Source organism: Gekko japonicus, unplaced genomic scaffold (genome assembly GCF_001447785.1).
Source record: "Gekko japonicus isolate JY-2015 unplaced genomic scaffold, Gekko_japonicus_V1.1 scaffold446, whole genome shotgun sequence".
NCBI lineage: Eukaryota > Metazoa > Chordata > Lepidosauria > Squamata > Gekkonidae > Gekko > Gekko japonicus.
In genome coordinates this window covers 376,692-403,977 of record NW_015168058.1, presented here as the reverse complement: position 1 = coordinate 403,977, position 27,286 = coordinate 376,692, and the positions used below count along the sequence as shown (strand labels likewise).

The 27,286-nt window shown below is 42.5% G+C and overlaps 1 protein-coding gene across 1 annotated transcript in view; it reads right to left on the bottom strand.

Moving 5' to 3' along the window:
* Positions 1–27,286, bottom strand: part of NUP160 (nucleoporin 160kDa) — a 105,039-nt gene that overhangs the window by 48,607 nt on the left and 29,146 nt on the right. Inside the window, exons 4-14 of the mRNA XM_015414500.1 lie at positions 23,244–23,454; positions 20,414–20,636; positions 19,298–19,376; positions 16,979–17,093; positions 14,329–14,487; positions 11,086–11,163; positions 10,552–10,649; positions 9,176–9,260; positions 8,204–8,272; positions 1,904–1,987; positions 132–302 (exon numbers count right to left, since the gene is read on the bottom strand). Of these exons, the coding sequence (XP_015269986.1) occupies positions 132–302; positions 1,904–1,987; positions 8,204–8,272; positions 9,176–9,260; positions 10,552–10,649; positions 11,086–11,163; positions 14,329–14,487; positions 16,979–17,093; positions 19,298–19,376; positions 20,414–20,636; positions 23,244–23,454 (1,372 nt within the window). The remainder of the gene's footprint in view (positions 1–131; positions 303–1,903; positions 1,988–8,203; positions 8,273–9,175; positions 9,261–10,551; positions 10,650–11,085; positions 11,164–14,328; positions 14,488–16,978; positions 17,094–19,297; positions 19,377–20,413; positions 20,637–23,243; positions 23,455–27,286) is intronic.

Genomic DNA, 27,286 nt, shown 5'->3' with positions numbered 1-27,286 from the left:
CACCTACCATGCCCATAAAAAATGTTATGCAAGTTATGAACTCCACACTGAGGTATGCTAGCCAGCCACAAGTTCATCTTGCTCCCGAAGATGGACATTTACGTTTTGTTTCCTGCTTGCCTGTCCCTTACCTTTTTCAGCAGACACACCATATTAGTGTACTGATTCAAGAGCAAAGCAAGAGGACGTGAGAGTTCTTCTTGGTACTGAAGGCAGTAAGCATAGAATTTCGACCAGAACTCTATCTGTAACTGTCTAAATTCTTCCTGGGAGAATTCATATTCAGTAATATTGCCCTGAAACTGAAAGACAGATCAAGATACAAGATTAGTTTACCTGAGAATGCACATTTTAACACCTGAACAATATGCCATTGTTTAACCATAACAGAAATAATCAGCCTCCAAATAATCTATTACGAGAAACCAAAAGAACATTTTTTTTGGCATTCTGCACAAATTAAAGAAAAATATTCTCTATTGATGTAATACCTAATATTTTACTTGTATTTTGTTAAAGTACTACCAAAACACTATATGGATAAAATACAAACTAAGTTTCTGTACATTTGCATCAAGCTACAGAGCAGAATTAGTTTAACAGTGATTACTGACACCACTTACAAAAACATTTGGCAGACAGAGCACCTTAAATTCTATTATTTACACTAAACACAGAGATGAAGTTTGAGAACAATACTGCTAAAAAGGACTACAGGAACATAGAATCATAGAATGTTAAGAGTTGGAAGGGACCTTGCAAGTCATCTAGTCCAACCCCCCGCACTCTGCAGGAGCGTAGCCAGAAGAGAGCCCTACATACCTACAACATACCCGAAAGATGGTTGTCCAGCCTCCGCTTGAAAACATCCAGCGAAGGAGCATCCACCACCTCCCGAAGCAGACTATTCCACTGCTCAACCACTCTTACAGTTAAAAAGTTTCTCCTGATATTTTGCCGGTAACGACTCCCTTGTAATTTCCACCCATTAGACCTAGCTTTGCATATTGCTACTAAGGGCAACCCTAGATGTACCTCCCCTTCTGTACCCACAAATGACCCCCCCTTTATTACAGTTGTATATCTCCCACACACATTTTATCCTCACAAACAACTCTGTGAGGTATGTTAATTGGAGAGGCAGCAAATGGTGTACGGTCACCTAGGAAGTGTCATGGGCATGAACAAGTAGGAATTATAACCTGGGTCTTCCAGTGAAACCCCAGCGATTTCCTAAAATGGTTCTTTCCTTTGTCTCACAGCCAGATTACAGGTCTACATTCAGACAAATTGTTGTGAAATAAACCGTGATCAAAAGAAAGCTGAAGTACACAGATTAATGCCACTGTCTAGCAGCATTTACTGTAATTCCAAATCTTACTGTGCAGTAGATGAGCCAGTGCAGTTGGAATGTCAAATTAGGATCTGGGATAACTAAATTCAAACCCCTAGTCTGCCATGGACACCTGATGGGTGTTTTGGGGCCAGTAACACATTCTCAGCCTAACCTACCTCACAGGGTGTTTCGTTGCAAGAATAAAATGAAGATAATAATGCAGCATAAGCTGCTTTGTGTCCCCATTGTGGAGAAAGGCAGACATAATGAAGTAAACAAAATCCCAAACCTATTATTTCAGCTTTGATAGTTTGGTGCAGAGAATCAAGTATTTTCTAATTATACGTTTTGACTAACCACTGGATCACTGATCATTACATAACTAAAATGCAGGAGTATGCAAAAGTCTCCAGATTCAGAACATTGGTAGCCATTAATTTTGATACGTAGTGACTGTGTTGGACAGCGTGGTATACACAAGAATCCTAGGTATGCTGAGTATTTCTGGTGAACAGTAATTGAAGAACAACTGAGGTAACATGGAACAGAGACAAGAACAAATCTTACCTCATTCTCCACAGCTATAGTAATTTCTCTTTTCAGTTCATCCCAGGACAGGTCTGAGAGTCTCTCAGCCCCTTGAGAAAAGATCTTAAAAAAAAATTAAAGTTTCTCATTGCTATATGAAGGATCACCACCAAGTAGTCACAATTTCATACATGGGTCTGTGGAAAACTACCTCCATTTCTTGTGTTTGATGAAGGGAGGCTTGACTCTCAAAAACCTATACCCTGAAACTCTTGCTGGTCTGTAAGGTGCCGCTGGACTAACTGTTCTTCCAACTTCCAACACACATACTTCCAACATACACAAGAACAGAACAAGGAAGAACAGACAGCACCTTCACAGCACACCATCACACAATCTACTGGAGGACAGGTACCATCTCTCCAGTCCACTAATGAACAGGATACTTAGCACCACATACCATCAAAACAATGCTACAAGAAAAGAGACTCCACATGAACCCCTCCTGATGGTCACAATACCTCACTGGATCTTTACATAGAATGCTTTCGCCACAGAGTACAAAGCGATATGATCAACAAACAACATCACATACAGCAGAATCTCAACCATGCTGAAAGGAAGGCCATAGACAACCTCGGGAACAATCCGGATATTATAATTAAAGAAGCAGACAAAGGGGGAGCCATTGTCATCATGAATAGATCAGACTACATCCAAGAGGCTCAAACACAACTCTCAAACATTGCTTTTTACAAACAACTGGACTCAGACCCCACACAGGAATACAAAAAAGAGCCATACAAGATTATAAAGGAATTACCACTGCACATTTGGGAACCTATCCTTTCAGACACACCCCTGGAACCTCGACCAGGTACCTTTTATCTTCTACCCAAAATACACAAACCAGGCAACCCGGGGTGCCCCCATTGTCTCAGGCACAGGCACTATCACCGTGGGGGTATCTGGATACATGGACTCTGTTCTAAGACACTATGTCATCAATGTTCCTAGTTATACTCGTGACACCACAGACTCTCTGAGGCAAATACGATCTTTGAACAACCTTCCAGAGGATACTATTTTAGCCACCGTGGATGTGGAATCTCTGTATAACAACATCCCACACAAAGATGGATTACATAAGAACATAAGAGAAGCCAATGCTGGATCAGGCTAATGGCCCATCCAGTCCAACACTCTGTCACACAGTGGCCAAAAATACCAGGTGCCATCAGGAGGTCCAGCAGTGGGGCCAGGACACTAGGAGCCCTCCCACTGATGCCCCCCCCCCAAGCACCAAGAATACAGAGCATCCCTTGCCCCAGACTGAGAGTTCCTATCTATACCTTGTGGCTAATAGCCACTGATGGACCTCTGCTCCATATGTTTATCGAATTCCCTCTTGAAGCTGTCCATGCTTGTAGCCATTGCTACCTCCTGTGGCAGTGAATTCCATGTGTTAATCACTCTTTGGATGAAAAAGTACTTCCTTTTATCCATTCTAACCCAACTGCTCAGCAATTTCATTGAGTGCCCACATGTTCTTGTATTGTGAGAAAGGGAGAAAAGTACTTCTTTCTCAGCCTGATCTATCCCATGCATAACCTTGTAAACTCCTATAATGTCCTCAGTCGTCGTTTCCTAAACTGTAATTGTACAGTTTAACTATAGGGGGAAAGGACGAGAAAGAGGGGTGAAGATGAAGCCATAAGGAACATGACTTCTGACAACAACACAGCTGACGTTGCCACCATCGGCGCCATTTTGTTCTCACCCACAACCACTTCAGACTTGGTGACAACCTGTTCCTCCAGATCAATGGCACAGCCACGGACACCTGCATGGCCACACAATACGATAACATCTTTATGGCTGACTTGGAGCAACGCCTCCTAAACTCCCACCCACTCATACCTCTCTTATATTTGTGTTACATTTATGACATTTTTATTGTCTGGACACATGGTAAAGAAGCCCTGGACTCATTCCACTAGGCATTCAACAATCTTCACCCCACCATCAACCTGACAATGAACCAATCCATGCAAGAAATACATTTTCTGGACACTACTGTAAAAGTACACAATGAATGCATAGACACCACCTTATACCAGACACCTGCTGACTAACAAACACACCTAAATGCCTCCAGCTACCATCCAAAACATACCAAACGATCCATTGTGTACAGCCAGGCTCCACGCTACAGTCACATCTGCTCCAATCCTACAGACAGAGGTTCTCACCTGAGGGATCTACAACACACCTTTTTGGAACTAAAGTATCCACCTGATGAAGTCAGGAGGCAGATTAACAAAGTCAGAATGATACCCAGAGAAAACCTGTTAGAAGACAGGCTCAAAAGAGGCAATAACAGAACACCACTAGTGGTCACAAACAGCTCTCAGCTCAAAACAGTACAACGCATCATCAACGACTAACAACCTCTACTGGATAATGACAGTTCTCTTTCGCAAGTACTGGGGGTCAAACCTTTTCTTGTGCACAGACAGACCCCTTGTCTCAAACAACTCCTCACCCACAAAAATGCAAGATCTCATTTGAACGTGGACACTGGGACCACAGCTTGCAATAAACCCAGATGCCAATTTTGCTGCCACAGACACTCAGACAACACTATCACTGGACCTAACAAAATCAACTACACCATTAGAGGCTCATTCACTTGCTCATCTTCTAACATTGTTTATGCCACTAAATGTCAACAACAATGCCCTTCGGTTCTCTACACAGGACAAACCCTACGCCAGAGGATAAATGGACACAAATCTGACATCAGGAATCACAAGACTGAGACACATGTAGGAAGAACACTTCAGCCTTCCAGGACATCCAGTGGGTGACCTCAAAGTGGCTGTTTTATTACAAAGGAACTTCAGGAACAGAGTGGAAAGGGAGATTGCTGAATTACAACACTTGGAACAAAACCCTCCCCAGGACTCAACATTTTTATCCCATGACATATGCTAACTCATTCAGTCCTCACATTCCTCAACAAGAAGAATGGAATGAATATTGGGACGTCTGCTGACAACATTACATCCAGCTCGAAACATGGTGTTAAGTGCCCTCCACACCTGAGAGAAGATAATTCAGATTCTGTTACTTCCCACAATTAGAAAAAACACCTTTAGACATTTATCTGCTATTTTGACGTATTTATTGCTTTTCAACTGTTGACCTTATAGCCTTAACTTGTTATTTAGTTTTTTACTTTGCATAACTTAAACATCATCATGTTACTTTAGTTAGCACTTTGATTATTTTAAATGTTTAAAATGCGTGGCTGCGATTGCCGGACCAAAGGGGGGAAACAGCAGACCACATTCAATACATCAAGATAACCAACACCATAAGCTTTAAATGCACTAAGATCAGAAACCAAGCCCTTTAAATTCTACACTTTAAAAGTTAAGGGATTTCCCCCCATCCTTACTACTGAAGCAGCTAGAAGGAAAATAAGAAAAGAACTTTCTAAATAAAAATTTGGGCGAAAGAAGAAATGGCTAACTTTAACTATTAACTACTAAATACCATACTGTGGATTACAAATATACTTAAAATCTCCCTGTTATTGGATTACAATTTATGTTGCTGAAGTTTTCCTCTCACTGAGATTAAAAGAAGATTGTTTTTTACTAAAGTTTCCCATTAATGGAATTATAAGTAACTATCTGGAACTATAAGAAGACTTCCTTGTGGATTACAATTATGATCTGGATTACAAATTAAACAAGAAGGTAGAAGGCGAAGAAGAGGAGGAGGAGGAGATTGGATTTATACCCCGCCCTTCACTACCCAAAGGTGTCTCAGGGTGGCTTATGAACTCCTTTCCCTTCCCCTCCCCATAACAGACACCATACACCCTGCGAAGTAGGTGGGGCTCTTTTTCAAGAACAGCTGTGCCAGAACTATGGTTTGCCCAAGGTCATCCAGCAGGTGCAAGTGGAGGAGTGGGGAATCAAACCCAGTTCTCCCAGATTAGAGTCCGCACACTTAACCACTACACCAAACTGGCTCTCAACCAAAAGAAAGAAGAAAAGAAGAAACAAGAAAGAAGAAAATAAGGTTGAAATACTAATTAAAATTGACTCATTTTTAATGCATCACTTTGTTGTAACATAGACAAATTTGGTAATGTAATGTATTGTCTCTGCTTTTACTGACTGTTCTGTAAACAACTGATAAGATTTGTCACTGCGGGGAAAGTTTATGTTGATTCTTATGACTATAATAATAGTGCAGTAATAACATTAGTAACTGTTTTGTAAACTTTGCAAAACTGACTGTGCTAGATTTAGTATGGAAAAAAATTCAGTGAGATTCTTTGTTTAAAATATCTTAAGATGGTTGTTGCAGAAGTTAAAGGAAAAGTTCCTGTGATGCCACTTCTAGGTATTAACTTAGTAGACCTACAGGCCTTAATTCAAGAGACAGTGACCTCGGCTGTGGCAGTGGCATTAGAAGCAGTTATGAATCCTACACAAGAAAAAATACACATCTATCCAGAAAATGGAATTGAAAATGGAAGAAGATCAGAGACAAGAAAAGAAACTGAAAGAACCAGACGTCAAACTGGAACCAGTAAAAAATAAACAAGACTTTAAAGAAGAAACCTTTATAAAAATGGAGCTTGACAAAACAGTCTACATATTAAAATTCCAAAATACTTTTGAAAAGAATGTTCAAGATTTAAGAACGACAAAGATCCACGCAACAACAAAATACATGGATACAGAAAAATTTGAAGAAATCTACAATGAGATTGAATTTGCCATGCTTACAACGTCAATAAGAACATAAGAACATAAGAGATGCCAATGTTGGATCAGGCCAAAGGCCCATCCAGTCCAACACTCTGTATCACACAGTGGCCAGAAATACCAGTGCCATCAGGAGGTCCAGCAGTGGGGCCAGGACATTAGAAGCCCTCCCACTGTGGACCCCCCCAAGCACCAAGAAGACAGAGCATCACTTGCCCCAGAGCCCCTAGCTATACCTTGTGGCTAATAGCCACTGATGGACCTCTGCTCCATATGCTTATCTAATTCCCTTTTGAAGCTGTCCATGCTTGTAGCCGCCACCACTTCCTGTGGCAGTGAATTCCATGTGTTAATCACTCTTTGGGTGAAGAAGTACTTCCTTTTATCCGTTCTAACCCGACCGCTCTGCAGTTTCATGGAGTGCCCACGAGTTCTTGTATTGTGAGAAAGGGAGAAAAGTACCTCTTTCTTTACCTGCTCTTTCCCATGCATAATCTTATAAACCTCGATCATGTCACCCCTCAGTCGTCTTTTCTCCAAGCTAAAGAGCCCTAAGCGCTTTAACCTTTCCTCATAGGGAAAGTGTTCCAACCCTTTTATCATTTGAGTTGCCCTTTTCTGCACTTTTTCCAAAGCTATAATATCTTTTTTAAGGTGTGGTGCCCAGAACTGCACACAGTATTCCAAATGAGGTCTCACCATTGATTTATATAGGGGCATTATTATATTGGCTGATCTGTTTTCAATACCCTTCCTAATAATCCCCAGCATAGCATTGGCCTTCTTTATTGCAGTCACACACTGTCTCGACATTTTCAGTGAGTTATCCACTACAACTCCAAGATCTCTCTCTTGCTCAGTCTCTGCCAGTTCAGACCCCAATGATTTAAAAACTAAAATATCTGAAAAAAGTATAAAGAGCTGGACTGACATTAACACTGAAGATGTGATAAGATAAGAAATACAAAGTGTTGAAAAGAGAGGATAGACTGAACAAAAATTTTGAAAATATATAGTTAAGATTTTAAAAATGATTTGAAGAATATATCAAGTAAAATATATAGACTTACAGCCAATCAAGAAGACGATAAAAATTCTTTATTTTTAACTATTTGCAAAAGATATACATAAGAATATAAAACGGAATTTAGAAGATAAATATAGTATATAAGGTATTTTAATAGCCAGTCTAATGATGTATGGAAATCCCCCAATGTATACATACCCTGTTTCCCCGAAAATAAGACCTACCCCAAAAATAAGCCCTAGCAGGATTTCTATGAATTTGTGGTATAAGCCCTAGTGTGTCTTCTTGAGAAAAAATAAATATAAGACAGTGTCTTATTTTCGGGGAAACACCGTATGTATGTTTATTTATAATTGTTTGTCTATATAAAAAATATAAAATTGTTTTAAAAAAGAAGTATTATGGTTTAGAATGCCAGCCTTGCCATTTCATATCACAGAACTTTAAGCTGGCTTGTTAATGCCAATTCCCATTAATTTCATAAGCTCTACAACAGAATAAACAAAGAAAAGTCTTGCTCACCTGTAATGCTTTAAGCAAAGCAGCATTTGCAAACTGGCCAGGCATGAAGATAGCCTCTGTATATGTTTCCTATAAGAGACAGCATGATTGGAAATAACATTTAAAAGGTCTATGGGATTAATTTTTAAAGACTGATTGCACATATAATTTTAGGATCCTTCCAATACAGCTGAGTGTCAACTATGGGGCAGCATTATGTCCTAACTATGCCCAAAGTTGAACTTTGCATTTTAAGTACTTCCCAAACTTTTACAATATGCTACAAAATATACTATCAAAAGCTGTGAGAAAAGAAAATTAAACTGAACTATAAAAGTTGCTGCACTGCCCAAACAGCAACTCTAGAATTCCAAGACCCGAAGCACATCAAGACAGGCTTATGAGAAGAAATATGAAAGCATACACTTATAGAAAACAACAAACACCTCAATCAATATACAAATTATTCTTTTTGACACACTGCTTCTGAGCCCTTCCATCCAAACACTTTAGGGCCCTGGGAGCACCAAAAGCAGTATCAAGGACACCTAAAAATTACTGTTCCAGACGCACAGCTTAAACACCAATCAGCCAAAGATGACACCTTGCAGTTTCATCTAATTTGCTTGTTTCATTCCTGATCTAGGAGCAGTTGTTGTTGCTGTTGTTCAGTCGCACAGTCGAGTCCGACTCTTCGCGACCCCACGGACCACCTCACGCCAGGCCCTCCTGTCTTATGTTTCAAAGGCTACCTTATGACTTTACATGCTTTCCCTTTCAATGCACTGAACTTTTCCCACATAATGTGAATTGTTTTTATGACTGCACAGCTCTGTAAACTACAGTAGATAAATGTATGTTTCAACATTCAAATCCATAAACTGCTTCAAACATTACAACTTCTAAGAGTGAATATTCAAATCTTTAGAGCTCTCAGTATAAAATATGAAACTGAAAAATGAGGTTATTTCTGTTCGTTTGCAGCTGACTCACCCTTGGGTCCTGGTCGTCTCTAATGTCGACTTCCTCTGCTGGCAGGGGCTGCACAGACACTTGATTCCACTGACCCGCTACATTACTGAAAGAGGATGACACATGTTTAATGAGCCTCGTATCAAAGACTTCATACAGATCATGAATGATTATTTCTCCGAAGAAAAATTAACGGCAGTGTATTCAATAGTGAAACCCGTTAACTTTCATCCTTCTTCCCCCCACACTGCTGACCAAAGGTATCACCGCGTATCTGCCATTACAAACAGATGCATGCAGTATTTCTCTCTATGTCCTGACAGACTCCCAGCTACCCTTGTCCATGCACCTCAGAGCCAAAAAGATGCCCCTTGTCTACATATCTAGCAGAATGTGGTGGCAGAATCGACTGAGCCATTACATATGACAAGAGGATGAAGAGGGTGTTGCCAGGAAAGGCCAGCTGGAGTCAAGATGCATAAACAACTGAGCAATAAATATAGCTAAGACTGGATGAAGGCAACTGGTAAGACCTGTGAGTAGCAGTAAATTATCAAACAGCATAATAAAAGACTTTACAAAGAGATGTGAGAACTGAATGACATTAGCATGTGTAGTGAGATAAGAAACCAATATCTCTGTTAAGCCCTGGGGGCTCCCATTGTCCTGAGTGTTGTAATAACTTGTAACTCAGCAATCTCCCATTTGAGTCTATTTCCGAAACCCCTTTGAAATAAAACAGCTACTTCAAGGTCCCTCACTGAATGTCCTGGAAGGTTGCGGTTTCTCACTTTTGTGCTTCTTGTTGTCAGATTGCTGAGTTACAAGTTATTACAACACTCAGGACAATGGAACCCCCAGGGCTTAACAGAGATATCAGTTTTTTTATCTCACTACACATACTAATGTGATTCATTTCTCGCATTTGGTCATTTAGTTCTCGCATCAGTTTGTAAACTCTTTTATTATGCTGCTTGCTAATTTACAGCTATTCACAGAGGTCTTACCAATTGCCTTCATCCAGTCTTAGCTATATTTATTGCTCAGTTACTTATGCATCCTGACTCTAATTGGTCCTTCCCGGCAACATCCTCTTCATCCTCTATTAATATGTAATGGATGGTGGCTTCTGTGTCAGTGTATCTGAAGAAGAAAGATACCCATATAATAAAACTTTGTGGGTCTTAAAGGTGCCACTGGACTCAAATTTTGTTCTGCTGCTTCAGACCAACATGGCTACCCACCTGAATCTATAAAGAACACTATTTTTTCAAAAGTTTCAACTCTCTGGTCTAAAACCCTTTCAACTGAATCATCGAGAAACTTTAAAGTAAATACTAAACACTTGTTTTTTAGCTAACAAGATTTCTTAAGAGACGGAGAGAAAAAAACCTTACTGCTCAAAATTGATGTACTTTACAGTAGTTTGATTCTCATCATCATGCCAGAGTGCCCAGATCTCAGCTGTAGTTAAGGCAAAGTCAATAAGTGTCTCCTAGGCAAAGAATACATCATAATATGCAATTAAAGTTCAGTCCTAATGTAGCTTAATCTAATAAATAAGAAAAGGGAAATGGAATTATACTGAGGATAAAACTCAAAATTCTGATAAATCTATAAATGCTTCTAAAAATTCTGTTTACTGTTAGCAAACATGGATACTAAGTATCAGACCACTCACAAGGCATGCATACATAGATGTTTCCATCAGGGTTCAATACGTTGTTGTAGTTTTAACTGTGCTCCAACTAAAGACATACTTAAGTAGCTCAGTAACATGTTGAAGTGATGGGAAATCTGTGTCTCTCATATATTTCTATTCAGGCCCCCTTTCAATCCAAGTTACATGCTCAGCAGATTTCCTAATTTTTATCTGAAAAGTGAAAAATGGCCAGTATCCCATTAGCCCCAGAAGAAAACCTGACTCTTACCTGAGAGGTGAACAATGATGATATGTGATCAAGACTATAGCGGTGACTCTCTGTGCTCACCAACTGGAAGACACAGAACTGCAAAAAAAAAAAAAGCCCCAAAACCCACACTGCAATTAGTGGAAATAAATATAAAACAATTATATCCTATTCTTTTACTCAGATGCAAACATCTAATGATGATTATTCAAGACACAGCAATAGCACAAGACCTTGGGATGTTACAGTACTTAAACAAGCCAGGATAGCAAGTAATTCTCCCCCCACCCCAATATTGTCCACCTGTCGACTGCCTATTGAGATGCCACAAACACAAAAAAGCAATTGGAGCCTTTCCTCACCAAGGCATTCCGAAACAACTGGTAGATCTTTGAAAGTGGGGGCACAAACAGAAAATATAAATTTTTGCCCATCCTGCAACAAGAGTCTCTAAAATTTAAAAACTGTACCAATTCTCCTATGGTAAAAACAAACTAAATGAAAAATATCAGCTAGAAATGTGTAAATCCTTCTAAGCTTGCTTTGCCCTGTCTAAGGGACCAGTAAGTTGCAGTTCCCTGCTATTTTGAACCAAAAAGAGATTTGAAATTGACAATATTTCCAAACTGTTTATAATCTAGCATCACAAACAAAAAGCTATATTTACAGAGAGAAAAATACAAATTTTTGTAAGCTGCCTGGAATGCACAATGAAAGTCAGAAAGCTCTTCAAACCAATCTCTTCCCTCTGCAACTCAGAAACCCATCTATCTATATATATATAAAAGAAAGTCCCCTCAACGTAAAATCAACGCGCAGGCCAAACTGCTGGACCTAGAGACACCAAATTCGGGGAGAGCGCTCCTACCATGGCGTAGGTGCTCACTAAGAAGGGATTTTTAGAAATTCGACCCCTAAGTGAGTCAAAAGGGGTAAAATGTGCTCTCCCCATTGATTCCTATGTGGCTGCCAGGCAGCTGCCTCCCTGCACCCCCTACTCTCTGATTGGTCAGCTGCAGAGCTCAGTGTTCTAAGGTTAAAAAAAAAACAGTTACAGCGGACTGCAGAGAGCTAATGACATTTGAGGAAATCAGGTGTGGCCAACAACCACCTCTGAGGTGAAGCAAAGTTGCTGGCCCAGCCTCTCTGATGGCTTCCAACACACTCTCCCCCGTCCTACACCTAACAGGCGGTTGTCTGTCAGGTGCAGTCCTACCTCCACAGTGGCTTCTAATACTCCTCCCCCCTCCCCCTACTACACTGGACAGGCAGCTGCCTGTCAGGTGTAGGAGAGGAGGTGGGATGCTTACAGCCACCAGGGAGGTTTGCTCAGCAGGATTGCCTTAGCACTGCTGCTGGCCCAGCCTCCCTGATGTCTTTAAATACAATCCCCCCACAACACCACACAGACCGGTGTCTGTCAGGTGTAGGAGCAGGACCAGGGAACTTTAATCCATCAGGGATGCCGCCCCAGCAGGATCACCTTAGCAATACTGCTGGCCCAGCCTCTCCGATGGCTTCCAACAAACTCCCACACCTAACAGGCGGTTCTCTGTCAGGTGCAGCAGTGGTTGCAGGGTGCTTAAAACCATGAGAGAGCCTGCCCCAGCAGTAACACCTTAGTGATCCTGCCAGCCCTGCCTCCACAGTGGCTTCTAATACTCCTCCCCCTTCCCCCTCCTACACTGGACAGGCAGCTGCTTGTCAGGTGTAGGAGAGGAGGTGGGATGGCTTCCAACACACTCCCCCCACCTCCTACACCTAACAGGCGGTTGTCTGTCAGATACAGCAGCGGTTGCAGGGTGCTTAAAACCACGAGGGAGCCCACCCCAGCAGTAACGCCTTAGTGATCCTGCCGGCCCCGCCTCCACAGTGGCTTCTAATACTCCTCCCCCTCCTACACTGGACAGGCAGCTGCCTGTCAGGTGTAGGAGAGGAGGTGGGATGCTTACAGCCACCAGGGAGGTTTGCTCAGCAGGATTGCCTTAGCACTGCTGCTGGCCCAGCCTCCCTGATGTCTTTAAATACAATCCCCCCACAACACCACACAGACCGGTGTCTGTCAGGTGTAGGAGCAGGACCAGGGAACTTTAATCCATCAGGGATGCCGCCCCAGCAGGATCACCTTAGCAATACTGCTGGCCCAGCCTCTCCGATGGCTTCCAACAAACTCCCACACCTAACAGGCGGTTCTCTGTCAGGTGCAGCAGTGGTTGCAGGGTGCTTAAAACCATGAGAGAGCCTGCCCCAGCAGTAACACCTTAGTGATCCTGCCAGCCCTGCCTCCACAGTGGCTTCTAATACTCCTCCCCCTTCCCCCTCCTACACTGGACAGGCAGCTGCTTGTCAGGTGTAGGAGAGGAGGTGGGATGCTTACAGCCACCGGGGAGGTTTGCTCAGCAGGACTGCCTTAGCACTGCTGATGGCCCAGCCTCCCCAATGCCTTTAAATACAATCCCCCCCCCCCCAACATTAGACAGGCCATTGTCTGTCAGGTGTAGGAGCAGGGCCAGGGTATGAATGTTTATGGGGAGATAGTAAAGGACATTTCTAGGAGCCATTTCGATGCATGGCTCCCTCATGAACCTGAAGAAATGTCCACCACATCACCACTCCCTCACACCAACTCCCCCTCACACCTCTTACCTCTTACTGCCCCCAAGAAAGCTCCTGGCAAACATCGAGCCAGATACACCGACGCTACAAGGAGGAGGCAACTTAGGAATGCAGCAAAGACATTTGCACATAGTACTCCTGCAATGCAGTGAGCTGCACAGGCCAAGTACCAGCAAGATCACCCTGAGGTGCTCAGAACAACACAGTCTCCATATGAGCAAAACAATCCAGGAACACAGGTAGAGAGGCTATCACTTTCATGGAAGATGGCAGTTGACTTAACAGACAACTGCTTCTTAAATGGACAGTTCTATGTGGCCTACTCCAGAGTGAGCTCACCAAGCAGCCTGGTGATCCTAGCACCTGAGGGCAGAACCACCAATGTGGTCTACAGAGAGGTCTTTTGGTAGAGGGGGGAGGGAGTACGTATGTCTCACATCATTTCTTACACTACAGTCTTCTCCATTAGAATTCCTACAACAAATGTCACATTTCAAATTTCACATCATCAGTATTATAACAGGATTTACGGAACTTAAATACCGTAGCGAGGCACGGGTCTCAGGCTAGTTGATTATAAATGTAAGTTCCCTGCCTTTGAAAACAAACAGGAAACTTTTATTATCAAAATGCAAACCATTATAGTACCTGTCCTTGCTTGGGCGCACGCAAGTACACACCAATATAAAGCCCCAGTGTCTCAGAATAAGCCAGCTGTAACTTGTGTCCAGTCCCAGTAGCAAGCCTCAGGTCTTTAGTTACAGGCACAAAGTCTAACAGATCAGTCACCATCAGACACATTTGATCCTGCCAAGGGAAGATGCCAGATGAGTAGCACAAAGCAGCCCATACAAAAAACATTTAAACACAACTGTCAAAACGACAGATAGAAATGTTGAACAGACAGATTCCAACTCTCATTCACAAACAGCTAACAATATTTTGGCTTTTTAAAGAATTATTCAAATTATACAATCAAGTAAACAGAATATGACTAAGAGACAAAAAGATGAAGACGTCATACAATTTATTTTTACTGCTTAATGAAATGTTATTATAGTTCTAATCAAAATATAAGCATTATGTTACAAAGATCTTTATGAAGGTTCTTGAGGCTTGAAAAATTGTTGAATGTGAGTTGACAAGAGATCCAAATTGGTTCTAACACAATAAAGAGGTCATCAGTGGTTGGCTTGCTTTTTTTCGACTCCAATTTGAAAACAGCTCTCTTAGAACAAATCAGATTATCTCCAAAATCATACACCAACTGTAATTTTCATCACAGATTTCCAGTGCTGAAAAATGATGGATCACGTTGCTAGTAAAATACATTTTATTAAAGGTTTGTGCGCTGAATTCTTATTTCTTGATTTATTAACTTTATTTATACCTTGGCTTTCTGCTCAATGGACACACAAAGTAGCTTACATCATTCACTTTTCCTCCATTTTATCCTCACAACAACCCTAGGAAGGAGGTTAGGCTGTGTAACTGGCCCAAGGTCACCCAGCAAGTTTCCATGGCAGAATGGGGGATTCAAATTTGGTCTACCAGATCCTCCTAGCTCAACTCTCTAACCACTGCGACACACTGGCTGTCATTTTCATTTTATTTATTTACATTTTCCTATGTAAGTAAACTTAATAAAGGGGCTGCGGTGGCTCAGAGGTTAAGACGCTGAGACTGGAAGGTCAGTAGTTCAGCAGTTCGAGACTCTAGTGCTGTGTGATGGAGTGAGCTCCCATCTCTGGCCCAAGCTCCTGCCAACCTAGCAGTCTGAAAGCAAGAAACTGCAAGTAGATAAATAAGTACCACTTCGGTAGGAAGGAAACAGCATTCTGTGAGCCTTGGCGTTTAGTCATGCCACCCACATGACCACAGGAGTGTCTTCAGACAGTGCTGGCTCTTCAGCTTGGAAACGAGATGAGCACTGCAACCCTAGAGTCGGACTCGACTAGCTTTCGAGCAAAGGAAACCTTTACCTTTATGTAAATAAATTTAATAAAGGTAATTTTAGGTCAGTTTTTACATTATTTTTAAACATGTTAACATCCTCACATTAGTTGCCAGAAGGCTTTTTTTGCAACTCCACCACACGTAGAACTATGAACCTATGTTAATTTATCCCCTCAATAATAGTGAAAAGATGTTTTACTGATATGTTTAAGTTCCAGTGAATGAGATGCTGTTTGTACAGCACTTTTGAAAAGCACTCTCTGATTGTAGAAACTGATTTTAAAGAATACCTCTTCCTGATGGCTTTCTACAGTTCAGCTTGCATTCCTAAACCCAAGTCCCCTTCCAAAGCACAGTGCAATTTACTAGTAGTGCCCAAAGGCCAAAAGGTTTTGATGTTATTTTTCCTAAGCATCTGTACCTTACAGCTGTACAAACACTTTTTCAGACTATTTGCATTTGTTTCCAAGGAACTTAAAGCTGCTGCTTTCAGTTATTTCTGAAAGATCACCTCCTTACACAACCCTTGCATGGTTGAGCCTGAAAGACCCACAGTCACTGTTTCCTAGAGGTTCAACCTCTTCTACCTCTCACACCAGATTCAAATGTCACCTGGGATGAAATTCAGGGTTATCTTCCCTTTAGTTAATTTTATGACTAACTTTTCTATGCCAGTATTATTTATCATACCTAGAGATTTCCTCTTTCCACTTTTGCCCAGTCAGTGTGAGGATACATTATTCTAACATTATTCCCTTTAACAGCCTCTCTGATGTTTTCCTCTACCCTTCAATCACCCACAGAGCTTTTGTAAAAGAGGGATGAGTTTGTTCCTCCTATGCAGTCTTCAAAAAGCCCTGTTTACCAAGTTACCCAAGGATGCAGGACCTCCGGTACAGCCGAAGCAAATTTGTGTGTGTATGTATTTTGTGTGTGTATGTACTTGCAAGCCTGGAAGTCTGATAACCTCCCTGGCTGCCCTTCCAAGTCCTTTCCAGGATCAGCCCTGCTTAGCTTCCGTGATCTGACCAGATCGGGCTTGCCTGGGCTATCCGGGTTAGGGTTACAGCTGAAGCAAATTAACAGTCCAATCCAAGTTAGGTTTGGGACTTAGCATGAATTTACTGCTGACACACACACCATGGCCTAGCATGCACTGCATAATCTATATTAACGAGATGCAAAAGACATTTTGGACTTCCACTAATTCATGTAGCTTGTGTTGCGTATTTATTGAAAATGATGTCAACAGCTGGCAATTAGAAAGTATCAAGTCACATGAATAATCAATCACGGCAGCTAACAACAGATAGATACATAAGAAACAAACTTTCATACTCACTTTGTAAGACCACATCCTGAGTTTATGATCCTGGTAGAGTGCAAAGAGGAAGGCATCATGCTCACGGCAGTGAACCGACAAGCTAACAGGGAGGTCTGAAAGACTTTGATCCCCTCTGGAATTCAAAAGGATTTTTGATTAAATACAATAAGCAAGCATAAATACAATAAGCAAGCGTAGATTTTTTTTAAAAGTCAAAGCAAAAAGCTGCTTTAAAATTTGTATTAGATAACACCAGTAACTGTGGTTACAATTCGAAGGATGGTATAATACGTAGCCAGAATGCTCCTGAGTTTCAGATACTGATAAAGCTTTCAGTGACTATGACTGTTAAATAGCCAAGTGCTTTCCTCTATTACTCATATAAACCTACCCATGGGGAACACATGGGAAATACACTGTCAAGGCAGGATAGCAGAACACAGACAAAAGACAGTGAGTGAAATGAAGAAAGCCTGAGCTGCAGTCTGTCCTTCACAAAAGGGATTTAACAATTTAAGGAAATTACAAGGTTTTTCTAAATTGTTGGATTGAAACTAATCCACTCAATCCTAATGGCATGGAACAGACAACACACATTTATATATGAAATATCTCCTCAAAATGAGATAGAAATGATATTAAAACTCCAGCCCCATTAGCTAGCTCAAGGAAAGAGGTTTTCTGAAAAGGTTCACAGTTTAGCAAATCGCTACAAGTAGGGCATACTTTGGACTGGGCACATTAGAATATTCTAGATTTAGAGGAAGCCAGTGCAGGGCACTAGGGGTATTTCCGGATATTCCTGAATCCCGATATCAGTATGCAATTGGGATTCGGGAAATAATTGGGATTGTTGGATTTTGTGGCTTCTTGGATGCCTTCTCCAGGCAGCAGTTTACACGTCACTTGGGGAGGGTGTTTAAAGGGACCACAATCCTCTTGGAGGCCTTCTCCAGGCTGGGGAGGGTGTTTAAAGGTACCAATCCCTTTGGGCACTTTCTCCAAGAGGTGAGCAAACTCACCCCTTGGAGACAGTGTTTGAAGGGACCACAATCCTTTCGGACACCTTCTTCAAGTGGTGACTGAACTCGCCGCTTGGGGGAGGGTGTTTAAAGGGACCGATACCTTTGGGCACCTTCTCCAAGCGGCAAGTTTTCTCCTGCAGTCCAGTTTAAACCAGACTGCAGGAGAAGGGAGCCTCGGGAGCTGCTGTGCCACGTGGAGCACATTGTTCCCAGCAGCAAAGAAGATCTTGGGATCCTCGCTTTCTCCTGCCGTCCGGTTTAAACTGGGCTGCTGGAGAAACAAGCCCCAGGAGCCTGCAAGTGAATTTGGAAGGGCTTGCAGCCCCTTGAAATGCATTTCAACCATGGGAGTTTTTGGGTTACCCATTTTCAGATAGCTGAGTAAATGGCCCACTCACTAACCGGCTTAAAAATATCCAGAAAATACCAATACAGTATTTTTGGGGTATTTTTCGACTCGATTTAGTTGAATGCACACCCCTACAGGGTGCTACACATTGTGAAATGCTAATTTTTCCTCTAAAGCAATTCCATGCAAAAGGACTACAAAGTTCAGCTGTATTTAAAGCTTCCAAGAATCATCCAGAGCAGCTCCATATTAAGTGCATCACAGCAATTTACCTGACACTTTCTCAGTTCAGCACACACCAAACGTTATGCTCATAGCAACTCCATAAAATAGATTAGCTGTGATGACTATTGACTGAGTTGTGTCGTTGAGCAGCAATTTGAACTTGGATTTCCCAGTTCCAAAATTTAATTTTTATATCACATCAGCTCTGAACAACAGACATCAGGTTTTAATGTAAAATAAGGATACAGCCTTCTTACTAGTTGGAATTGTGAATGGCATCCTTGTTACCTCTGCAACATGGGATTCCACCTGCAGCAGTAAACCCAAAAGCATTTCAGGGCTTCAGATTAAACAGAAAAGGCTGAACTCCATCAATTCTTGAAATCCCTGTCCCCTTCAAGTCATTATACACACTATGCCTGCTCAGTCTGGATGCTTTTCATATGACTATGCAAATAATCCAGAGTTTAAGACAGACCAACTAGAGAAACAGCACATTAAAACTGCAAGTTTTAATCAGATCTTGATGACAACTGGGACCTGGGTAAATGGCAAAGTACAAATTAATTTATATGTTTAATGTGGTTGCTAAAACACAAGCATAATTCAAGCAGTAGCACTGTAAGATTAATGGGAGACCAACTGTTCATTCAGCACTTTCTTTCCATTTCAGCTCTGCCAACAGCTGTAGATAACAAATTGTTACAGTCTAGCTTTGTTTGCCAACAAAATTCGAACCTGATAGCTGTTGGCATCCAACCTGTAAGCAAACGCTGCATGACTGAACTCTGTTTCAGCTCCACTGTTGAAACTATCCCTATAAACAAGAAGATAATTGATCAGTTAGCAGTTCATTCACGTCTAGCAAACAATGTAATAAAAGCGGTTAAACCTCAATAATAATCTTATAGGCAGTGTTCTCTCTAAGCTGAGTTAGTGTGAGCTAGCTCAGTTTTTTAGCCTCCGGCTCACACATTTTTGTCTTAGCTCAGGAAGGATGGCTCCAGAGCAAACTAATCTATGCAGCAGCCGAATCGCTCACTCACAACTTTAATGCCAGTGGCTCACAAAGTAGAACCTTTGCTCATAAGACTCCACAGCTTAGAGGGAACATTGCTTATAGGAGTTCCAGAAGGAAGCATACAAGACAAAATTAGTTATGAAATGTATAAGAGATGAGCAAGGATGCTCACACCGTACTATAGAAGTTATACTATTGGTGCATACTGAGATGAACAGAACATGAAATGGCATACTACACTGTAAAAGAGGCAAATAATCCTACCACGATGAGCCATCAATGATTTATAAGGAAAGGATAAAAACTCCACAAGAAGTTGCAAAGACAGAACAAAATGAGAAAGGAAGTGTTCTTTAGAAAGTTGTCTACCAAGTACTCCTTGCATTCAAATCACAGCTTAATAAATGTGTGCTCCAATCTATTTTCCATAAATACACAGTTGAGTACAACGTTTTATTATATTATTATATATTATTTATTATAACAGATTTAACTCAAACACCATTCTATGCATTAGGAAACATTTTTAAATCACCTGGTTTCGCACAACAGTGGGGCGTAGTGATTAGAACACTGGACTAGGACCCGGAAGACCCAGGGTGGAAACCCCACTCTGCCATGAAGCTTGCAGAATGCCCTTGGGCCAGTCAAACCCCCCCAGCCTAGCCTACATCACAGATGGTGGATGTGAAGATAAAATGAAGTACAGAATATATGGTGCCCTGAGCTCCTTGGAAGAACCGTAGCATACAAATGTACTATATAACTAATTTCTGAGATGTCTAACGGCAAGCAAGCTGAAACAAGTTATCTAGATCAATTTATATTCTTACCATGAGCATCGTGAGGTGGCAGGTTAAGAACAAAAATCCCACCAGAGGCAGAAAGTAGAGCAAAGAGTGCTCCACCATCACTGCTTAGCCAAGCTGCAGAAGCAGTGGAAGTAGCTGCCAGTCCAGGTATTGTAGGAATTACATGGAAGTTTGAAGGATCCCTAAAAGGAACTTTTCCAGTATCCATAAAAATAGACTGCATTTGACTTTCTGTTATCAGCTCCTTTAAGAGAAAGTTAAAATAAGTTTAGTAAAAATGTCAAGGTAAAGGTTTCCCTTGCTCGAAAGCCAGTCAAATCCAACTCTAGGGAGCGGTGCTCATCTCCGTTTCCAAGCCGAAGAGCCAGCGCAGTCCAAAGACATTTCCGTGGTCATGTGGCAAGCATGAATAAACGTCGAGGTGCACGGAACACTGTTACCTTCCCACCGAAGCAGTACCTATTTATCTACTTGCAATTTCTTGCTTTCTAACTGCTAGGATGGCAGGAGCTGGGGCCAGAGACAGGAGCTCACTCCGTCACACAGCACTCGGGTCTTGAACTGCTGAACTACAGACCTTCCAATCTGCAGCTCAGCGTCTTAACCTCTGAGCCACCGCGGCCCCAAAAGGCCTTGGGAAAAAATGTCAATTAAAAAAAAAATTAATTTCTTCTTCTGCAACATTTGACCAAGAAGAATATGAAGACAGAATGCAAAAAACCAAATTCTTAAAACCTATCACTGTTTCTTCACCGTCTAGCCTATGATAACCTACTTATTTGTCTCTACACTAAATTTGTTCACAGCAAATCTTTTAATGATACCATTAAAATTGGGTACAATGTATCAATTGGTATCACTTTGTAGGGCGATACCAGTTGTGGGATGCGGGCCATCACTGCCCCCCCCCGGTCTCTGGAAAGTGGAGCTCCTGGCTGCATCAGCCCTGCTCAGGACTGCACTCTGTGCATGTATGCATGCGTCTGTCTCTCTCTCCTGCTGCACAAGCAACATGGTGAAGAGTGCAGGAAGAGAAAATTCTTCAAAGTCGGGGAAAGGGAGGATTGTGACAGCACTCTGACCAAACACTGTCCAGGCACCAAGAGGCTGAGAAGAACTTGTTACAACAGAGCTGATGCCTGTTGCTTGACTGTTCACCTTCTACACTCTCTTCCGGTCTCTGCTCTCCCTAGAACACCTCTGTAGTTAAGTGCTTCTGCAGACACTGAGAAATTTTTATTTTGCAACTACTATTATGTGGGAGTCCAAAATTGTTTTCAACATTAAAAAGGGGACCTCTCATACTCAAGAAGGTTGGGAATCATGATTATATTACTGTTTGTGCATGTCTGTGGTGGTGCACAGGGTGTACAACAGTCACGTGGCTCTTTTGGTTAACGCGCATTATGAATGTGGCTTTAATGTGAACACAAGTAAATAACGTTACTGAATACACAATAAGAAGAATTTGGCAACTTTTAACTTTCTAACTGTAAAAAAGGTTACCAACATATTTGGCTAAGAAACTACACATTTCAAAGTTCATTCCAACAAAGGCTCAATTCAGAAACAAGACAATGACTCATGAACTCCCTCCTCCTCTCTCTCATGCAGAGTTTACTTTCTATGTCACGTTCAGAGGTATAGTTTGCCAATTTAGTTCTCATGGCAAACTATGATTAGCAGTTGTCTTCCAAAGGAGAATGAGAATCTTGAAAAATAAAAGAGTTAACCGGGGGGGGGGGGGGGGAGAGAATCTTGGTTCAAGCAAGGAATTTTGATCCTGGCTGGTAAAGCCATAGTTTGTCAATTCTCACAGCACAGCCAGCTATGGATAGTGCTAAATACAAAACTGAAAAGTAAGCCTTATATAAGAGGCAAGGAGGGGGCATATGAGTCTGAAGCAGAGATGTGAAGGCCTTGGGGGGGGGGGGAATGAAAAACACACACTGGACATTCCCCTGAACCTCAGCTTTTTCTCGATTTTCCCCCTATGTAGAAAGTTTGGGTACTATACCAACAGCCCCTACAAAAAATCTACTAAATGGTTTTTGCTTTTTGAATGACTTAAATGCTTTTTAAGACCATATTTTACTCAATTGAAATGCTAACGACTGTATACTATGAAGACTATTAAAAATACTAAAGTTTGTAATCATATTCAACATATTTCACATTATTTCTGTCCAAAATAAACATAATGAATTATATTGGAAAAGATGTTTCCAATAGTGGTAAGGTTAACTCAATATCCATATCTTCTAATAACAACATGACTAAAGAAGGGACCTTGGGTAATTTATTACAAAAATGGCTCCCACTTCCCACTTTTAATTTTTCCTACCTTTCAAATGGCAAAAACTAAGATACATGTGGTTAAAGGCACCGCTGGGTGCCCCAATTTTCAGCTCTCTCTCACTACATTTATTATTTTGTTTGAACTAAACTAGCAGGGTAATCCTAACCAGGAAAAGGTCATAGGATTGCATAGTAAAACACTTATACCTTTGTATGTTAAAAATATGTCAAACAGAAGTACTACAATTGTATATGGTATAAATTATGCATTTTATGTCCTTAACGCGTAACATGTTTAGGTATGAGATACTCAGTCCCCCCTCCCTTATGTTTTCCCTAAAACCCGAGAAAAAAATCTGTTTTTCCCATTGCTCCAAAACAGTTGAAAAACATAAATTATTTAGTGATTGGAAACTATGTACACTCATCGAAACTACACTTTGGAGAATCATCAGAACTGAGAATACTCAATGCACATACCATTTTGCCTAAATATATTTAATTACAATTTTCAAGATTTTGAAAAAAAGAAATAATGAAACAGATCACTTACACTCTTATACATTCGGGCAGGATGTGGTAACATCAATCTGTGCACTGTCTGATTGGTTGAAATCAATATAACAATATTATTCTGTGTTTCAAAGATATGCACTCCTCCAGGTAAAAGGCTACAGTTCTGAAATGTGAGCTGAACAGCATTGTTCAAAAGATTTATATCCAGGGACTCCTCTACCAGCTCTAATGTGCCACCTGAAGTAGACCTGAAAAAAGGAACAAGTAAAATAATCTAGCAGTTATAAATTTACAGATTACTCCTTATGGGTCACTATCCAACCCAGTATTGATATGCATGGAGACCATTTTGTGGCCAGCAGTGTTCTTCTGCTCACAAGACTGGCACTTGTCCCATGTGCCAGGAAAGTGGATAACACCAATGCCTGGTGAGCTTGTGATTGGCTGGTGGTTCTCATCATAAAGCTACTGCCAGGAGGACTGGAGGATGGGTAAAATGTGAGCCTCTCTGACTCATGGGCTCCAGGCTACGGAGGGCAATAGAATCATAGAATGTTAGAGTTGGAAGGGACCTTGCAGGTCATCTAGTCCAACCCCCTGCTCTCTGCAGGCGCATAGCTGAAAGATAGCCCTAAATACCGACAACATACCCGAAAAATGGTCGTCCAGCCTCCGCTCGAAAACGTCCAGCGAAGAAGCATCCACCACCTCCCGAGGCAGACTGTTCCACTGCTCAACCACTCTTACAGTTAGGAAGTTTCTCCTGATATTTAGCCGGTAACAACTCCCTTCTAATTTCCACCCATTAGATCTAGTCTTGCAATCCGGAGCAAGAGAGAATAGATCCGCTCCATCTTCTACATGACAGCCCTTCAAATACTTGAAGACTGCAATCATGTCCCCTCTAAGTCTTCTCTTTCCCAGGCTAAACATACCCAACTCTTTCAGCCTTTCCTTGTAAGACTTGGATTCCAACCCTCTCACCATCCTGGTTGTCCTCTTCTGGACACGCTCGAGCTTGTCAACATCCTTCCTAAAATGTGGTGTCCAAAACTGGACACAGGACTCCAGGTGAGGCCTGGCCATAGCAGAATAGAGCAGAACTACCACCTCCCTTGATCTGGACACAATGCTTCTGTTAATGCATCCTAAGATTGCATTAGCTTTCTTCACAGTCAATAAAAGGCCTTCCCCTTCCACAACCTTCCACCTCTCTCTGCAGCTCTGTACTCTCATAACCAGCACCTTGGCAACTGCTAGACAGCAAACTGGATCCATAGAAGACACTGTTAAATCACTACAGCAGCCACCTGAGAAGAGAGAGAGCTGGCCACAGTGGGAGTGGTCTTACTCCCCTCTGGACACCCAGACCATCTTCCAGCTTGAATAGCTTATGCCTCACGCTGAGGAGAGAGAGGAGCCCTTCCTGTCACTCTCTTCCCCCCCCCCCCACAATTTTAAAATGTTTATTAAGAGGAAGTATAACATATCAAAAGATATAATAACTGCAAAATAGTATACAACTATCCTGAAACTCCAAAATTACAAACCAACCAGTTAGTCATCAATACAGATTTTTACAACATACATCAACAGTCATAACAAACTAAGTTAGTACTAAATCTGATCACCTATACATAGATGCCATGTGAGCTATGATTCCCATAGGATTGAGTCAAGTTTAAAAGATAACATCTTCAGGAGTCTGCTGCTCTGATTCACAAGAGGAGTCTCGACAGTAAGGTGGAGGTCTGGTTAAACTCAAAAGTGTAGCCATGTATGATAACTCGTCCTAGAAGGAAGTGATTAGGGATGGGTACGAACCAAACTACAAACCAGAATTCATCACAAACCGGGCCCAGTTCATGGTTTGCGGGCCTCGGTTCACACAATCGAGTCTCCCACAAAGCGCCCCTAAACGGAACTGTTTTTCACAGAAGTTTGTGGAAGTGGTCTGGGCAACGCGGGGGATGGACTTCTACAGTCCTTCTGCAGCCCTGGAAACACTAATAGTGGCCCTCCAAAGCTTGATAGGCAGCTCTGGCTGCCAACCAGAGAGCTCCCATTCTTCTCTAAGCCTGTAGTTTGCAGGGGGTCCGTTTGACACGCTCCTGAACCTTTGGCTGCTGTGATTTCCCCAAAGAGCATTTCCCTGGGGGCACCTGCCTTGGGGAGCCACTACTCGACACCCCCCCACACACAAAGCCAATCCTCACACAACTTGGAGTGCAGGCAGAGAGGCATCCCAGGAAGGTCCACTGTGAGTTGGATGCCTCTAGCTTGCAGGGGGGCTGCTTGACACATTCCTCACATTACTAAAAGCATTGGGGGCCACTTACAAGCAACACATGAGAATCACAAGTTCTTTCTGTACACCCTTATAGCAAGTAGCCTGTTTCACAAAGCAATCATTTATCACAGTTCATTCTCCTCAAGGAAGTAATCACCAGAACCAAAACAAAAATGGTTATGAAATTTTGGGTCATAACCTTCAGCCCTAAATGTAAGAGACTAAACTTGCAGGAGGAACAAGAACATTAATGACAAACCAGACTGGGTAGTATCTAATCTAAATACCTATACAAAACTGAGAATGAATTTACTGGCAGCAGGCAGAAATCTTTCCACATTACTTCTATTAATATTACCTTTCCCTAACAACTATCAAAGAGTAAGGCCAATTCATTGTCACAAACTCCATGCCATATCAAATCTCAGAAATCTCAGCAGCCTATTCTGCGCTCTACAGACATAATGTTACATGGTCAGAATACGAGTCAGATCGGCACGCTGCCATTCAACTGTCATTCCACTGGTTCTACTGTTGCATTTTGCACCTACTGTAGAGCCCACTGTTATTCTGGGCATGCAGTTTATCTTTCTCAACGGGACCACAGTAATCTTGACCACCTTTAGTAGTCAGTCAAACCATGGCTCCGGATCGGTCATACGGGCCGGAGAATGCGGGGGAAAGCGTGGCTGTTTGCCCCGGGGCAAAACAACGCACGGTTGCGCGAGCAGACGTCCCGTGGAGGTCCCGTGGTTAGGGGGAGGTGCCGATCACAGGACAATCCTGCGGTGCTGCAAAGAAGTGGGGCCGCGGGGCAAACGGGGTTGTGTTTTTTGTTTTAAACTAAAGTGTGCGCATGCTCCGTTGGGTGCTTGTGCGCATCTGTGGAGCCTTAAAAAAAAAACACCTTTTTGCGAGGGGACATGGGCGGGCGCCGGAACTACCACCAGAAACACGATCAGACGCCCGCCCATGCCCCGCAGTTTCCGGAAACTAGTACCTCGGAGGTACTAGTTTTTTTACAGCGCATCTTCGGAGTGAAGCCTTGGGTGAGCCACAGGAGCTCTACGCTTCCCAGATGGGGCGGTGAGATCGGGCCCGGAAAGTCCGCCTACCTTCCGTCTCTCTAGCGTGCCTAATGCTCCGTGTGACCGGGGCCTATGTAGTACAACTAGCCCCAGTTTGGGTGAGAGAGTCTTGTTTCTGATGCTAAGCTTCATCATAGTGGCACCCTTCTGTTTTAAGTCAAAGTCTAGCACAAGGGCAGGGATGAGCCCTGTATGACAGTCCCTCACTTGTTCAAAAGATGTGGCTGCTATCAGCAAGCACAGACAGCTTCCTGACGCTCGGTTCACATGATCGCTGTGCTTTTCTTTTACCGCACTCACCACTGATCCCTTGCACCCCATCTGAAGCGGATTTCCCACGCAGCCTGGTAGCCACTTACCCTTTCATTTCAGAACCACTCAATCTACCAATATGGGGGGGCCAGTAGCTGTTCACTTCTCGAACAGGCTCCCTCGCCCTACGATAGGACCTGGGGCCGGCTTGACACTGTCTGCTGCAAAACGGGCCTTAGCCGGAGGAGGCCGCAGGAGTCCGCAATAGCCAATGCACGGCAGCTCCTCGTCGCCGCTCCCCCCGAAGCCAGCCTGGGGCACCCTCGCCGGGCGGCAGGACCCACGGCCAGGATGAGGCGGGGCCACTCGTCCGGCGGCAAAGCCGGGCGGAGGCGGGACCGCGCCCCCCCCCCCCAAGCCCCCCCAGGGGGGAAGGGGGTTTTTGGGACG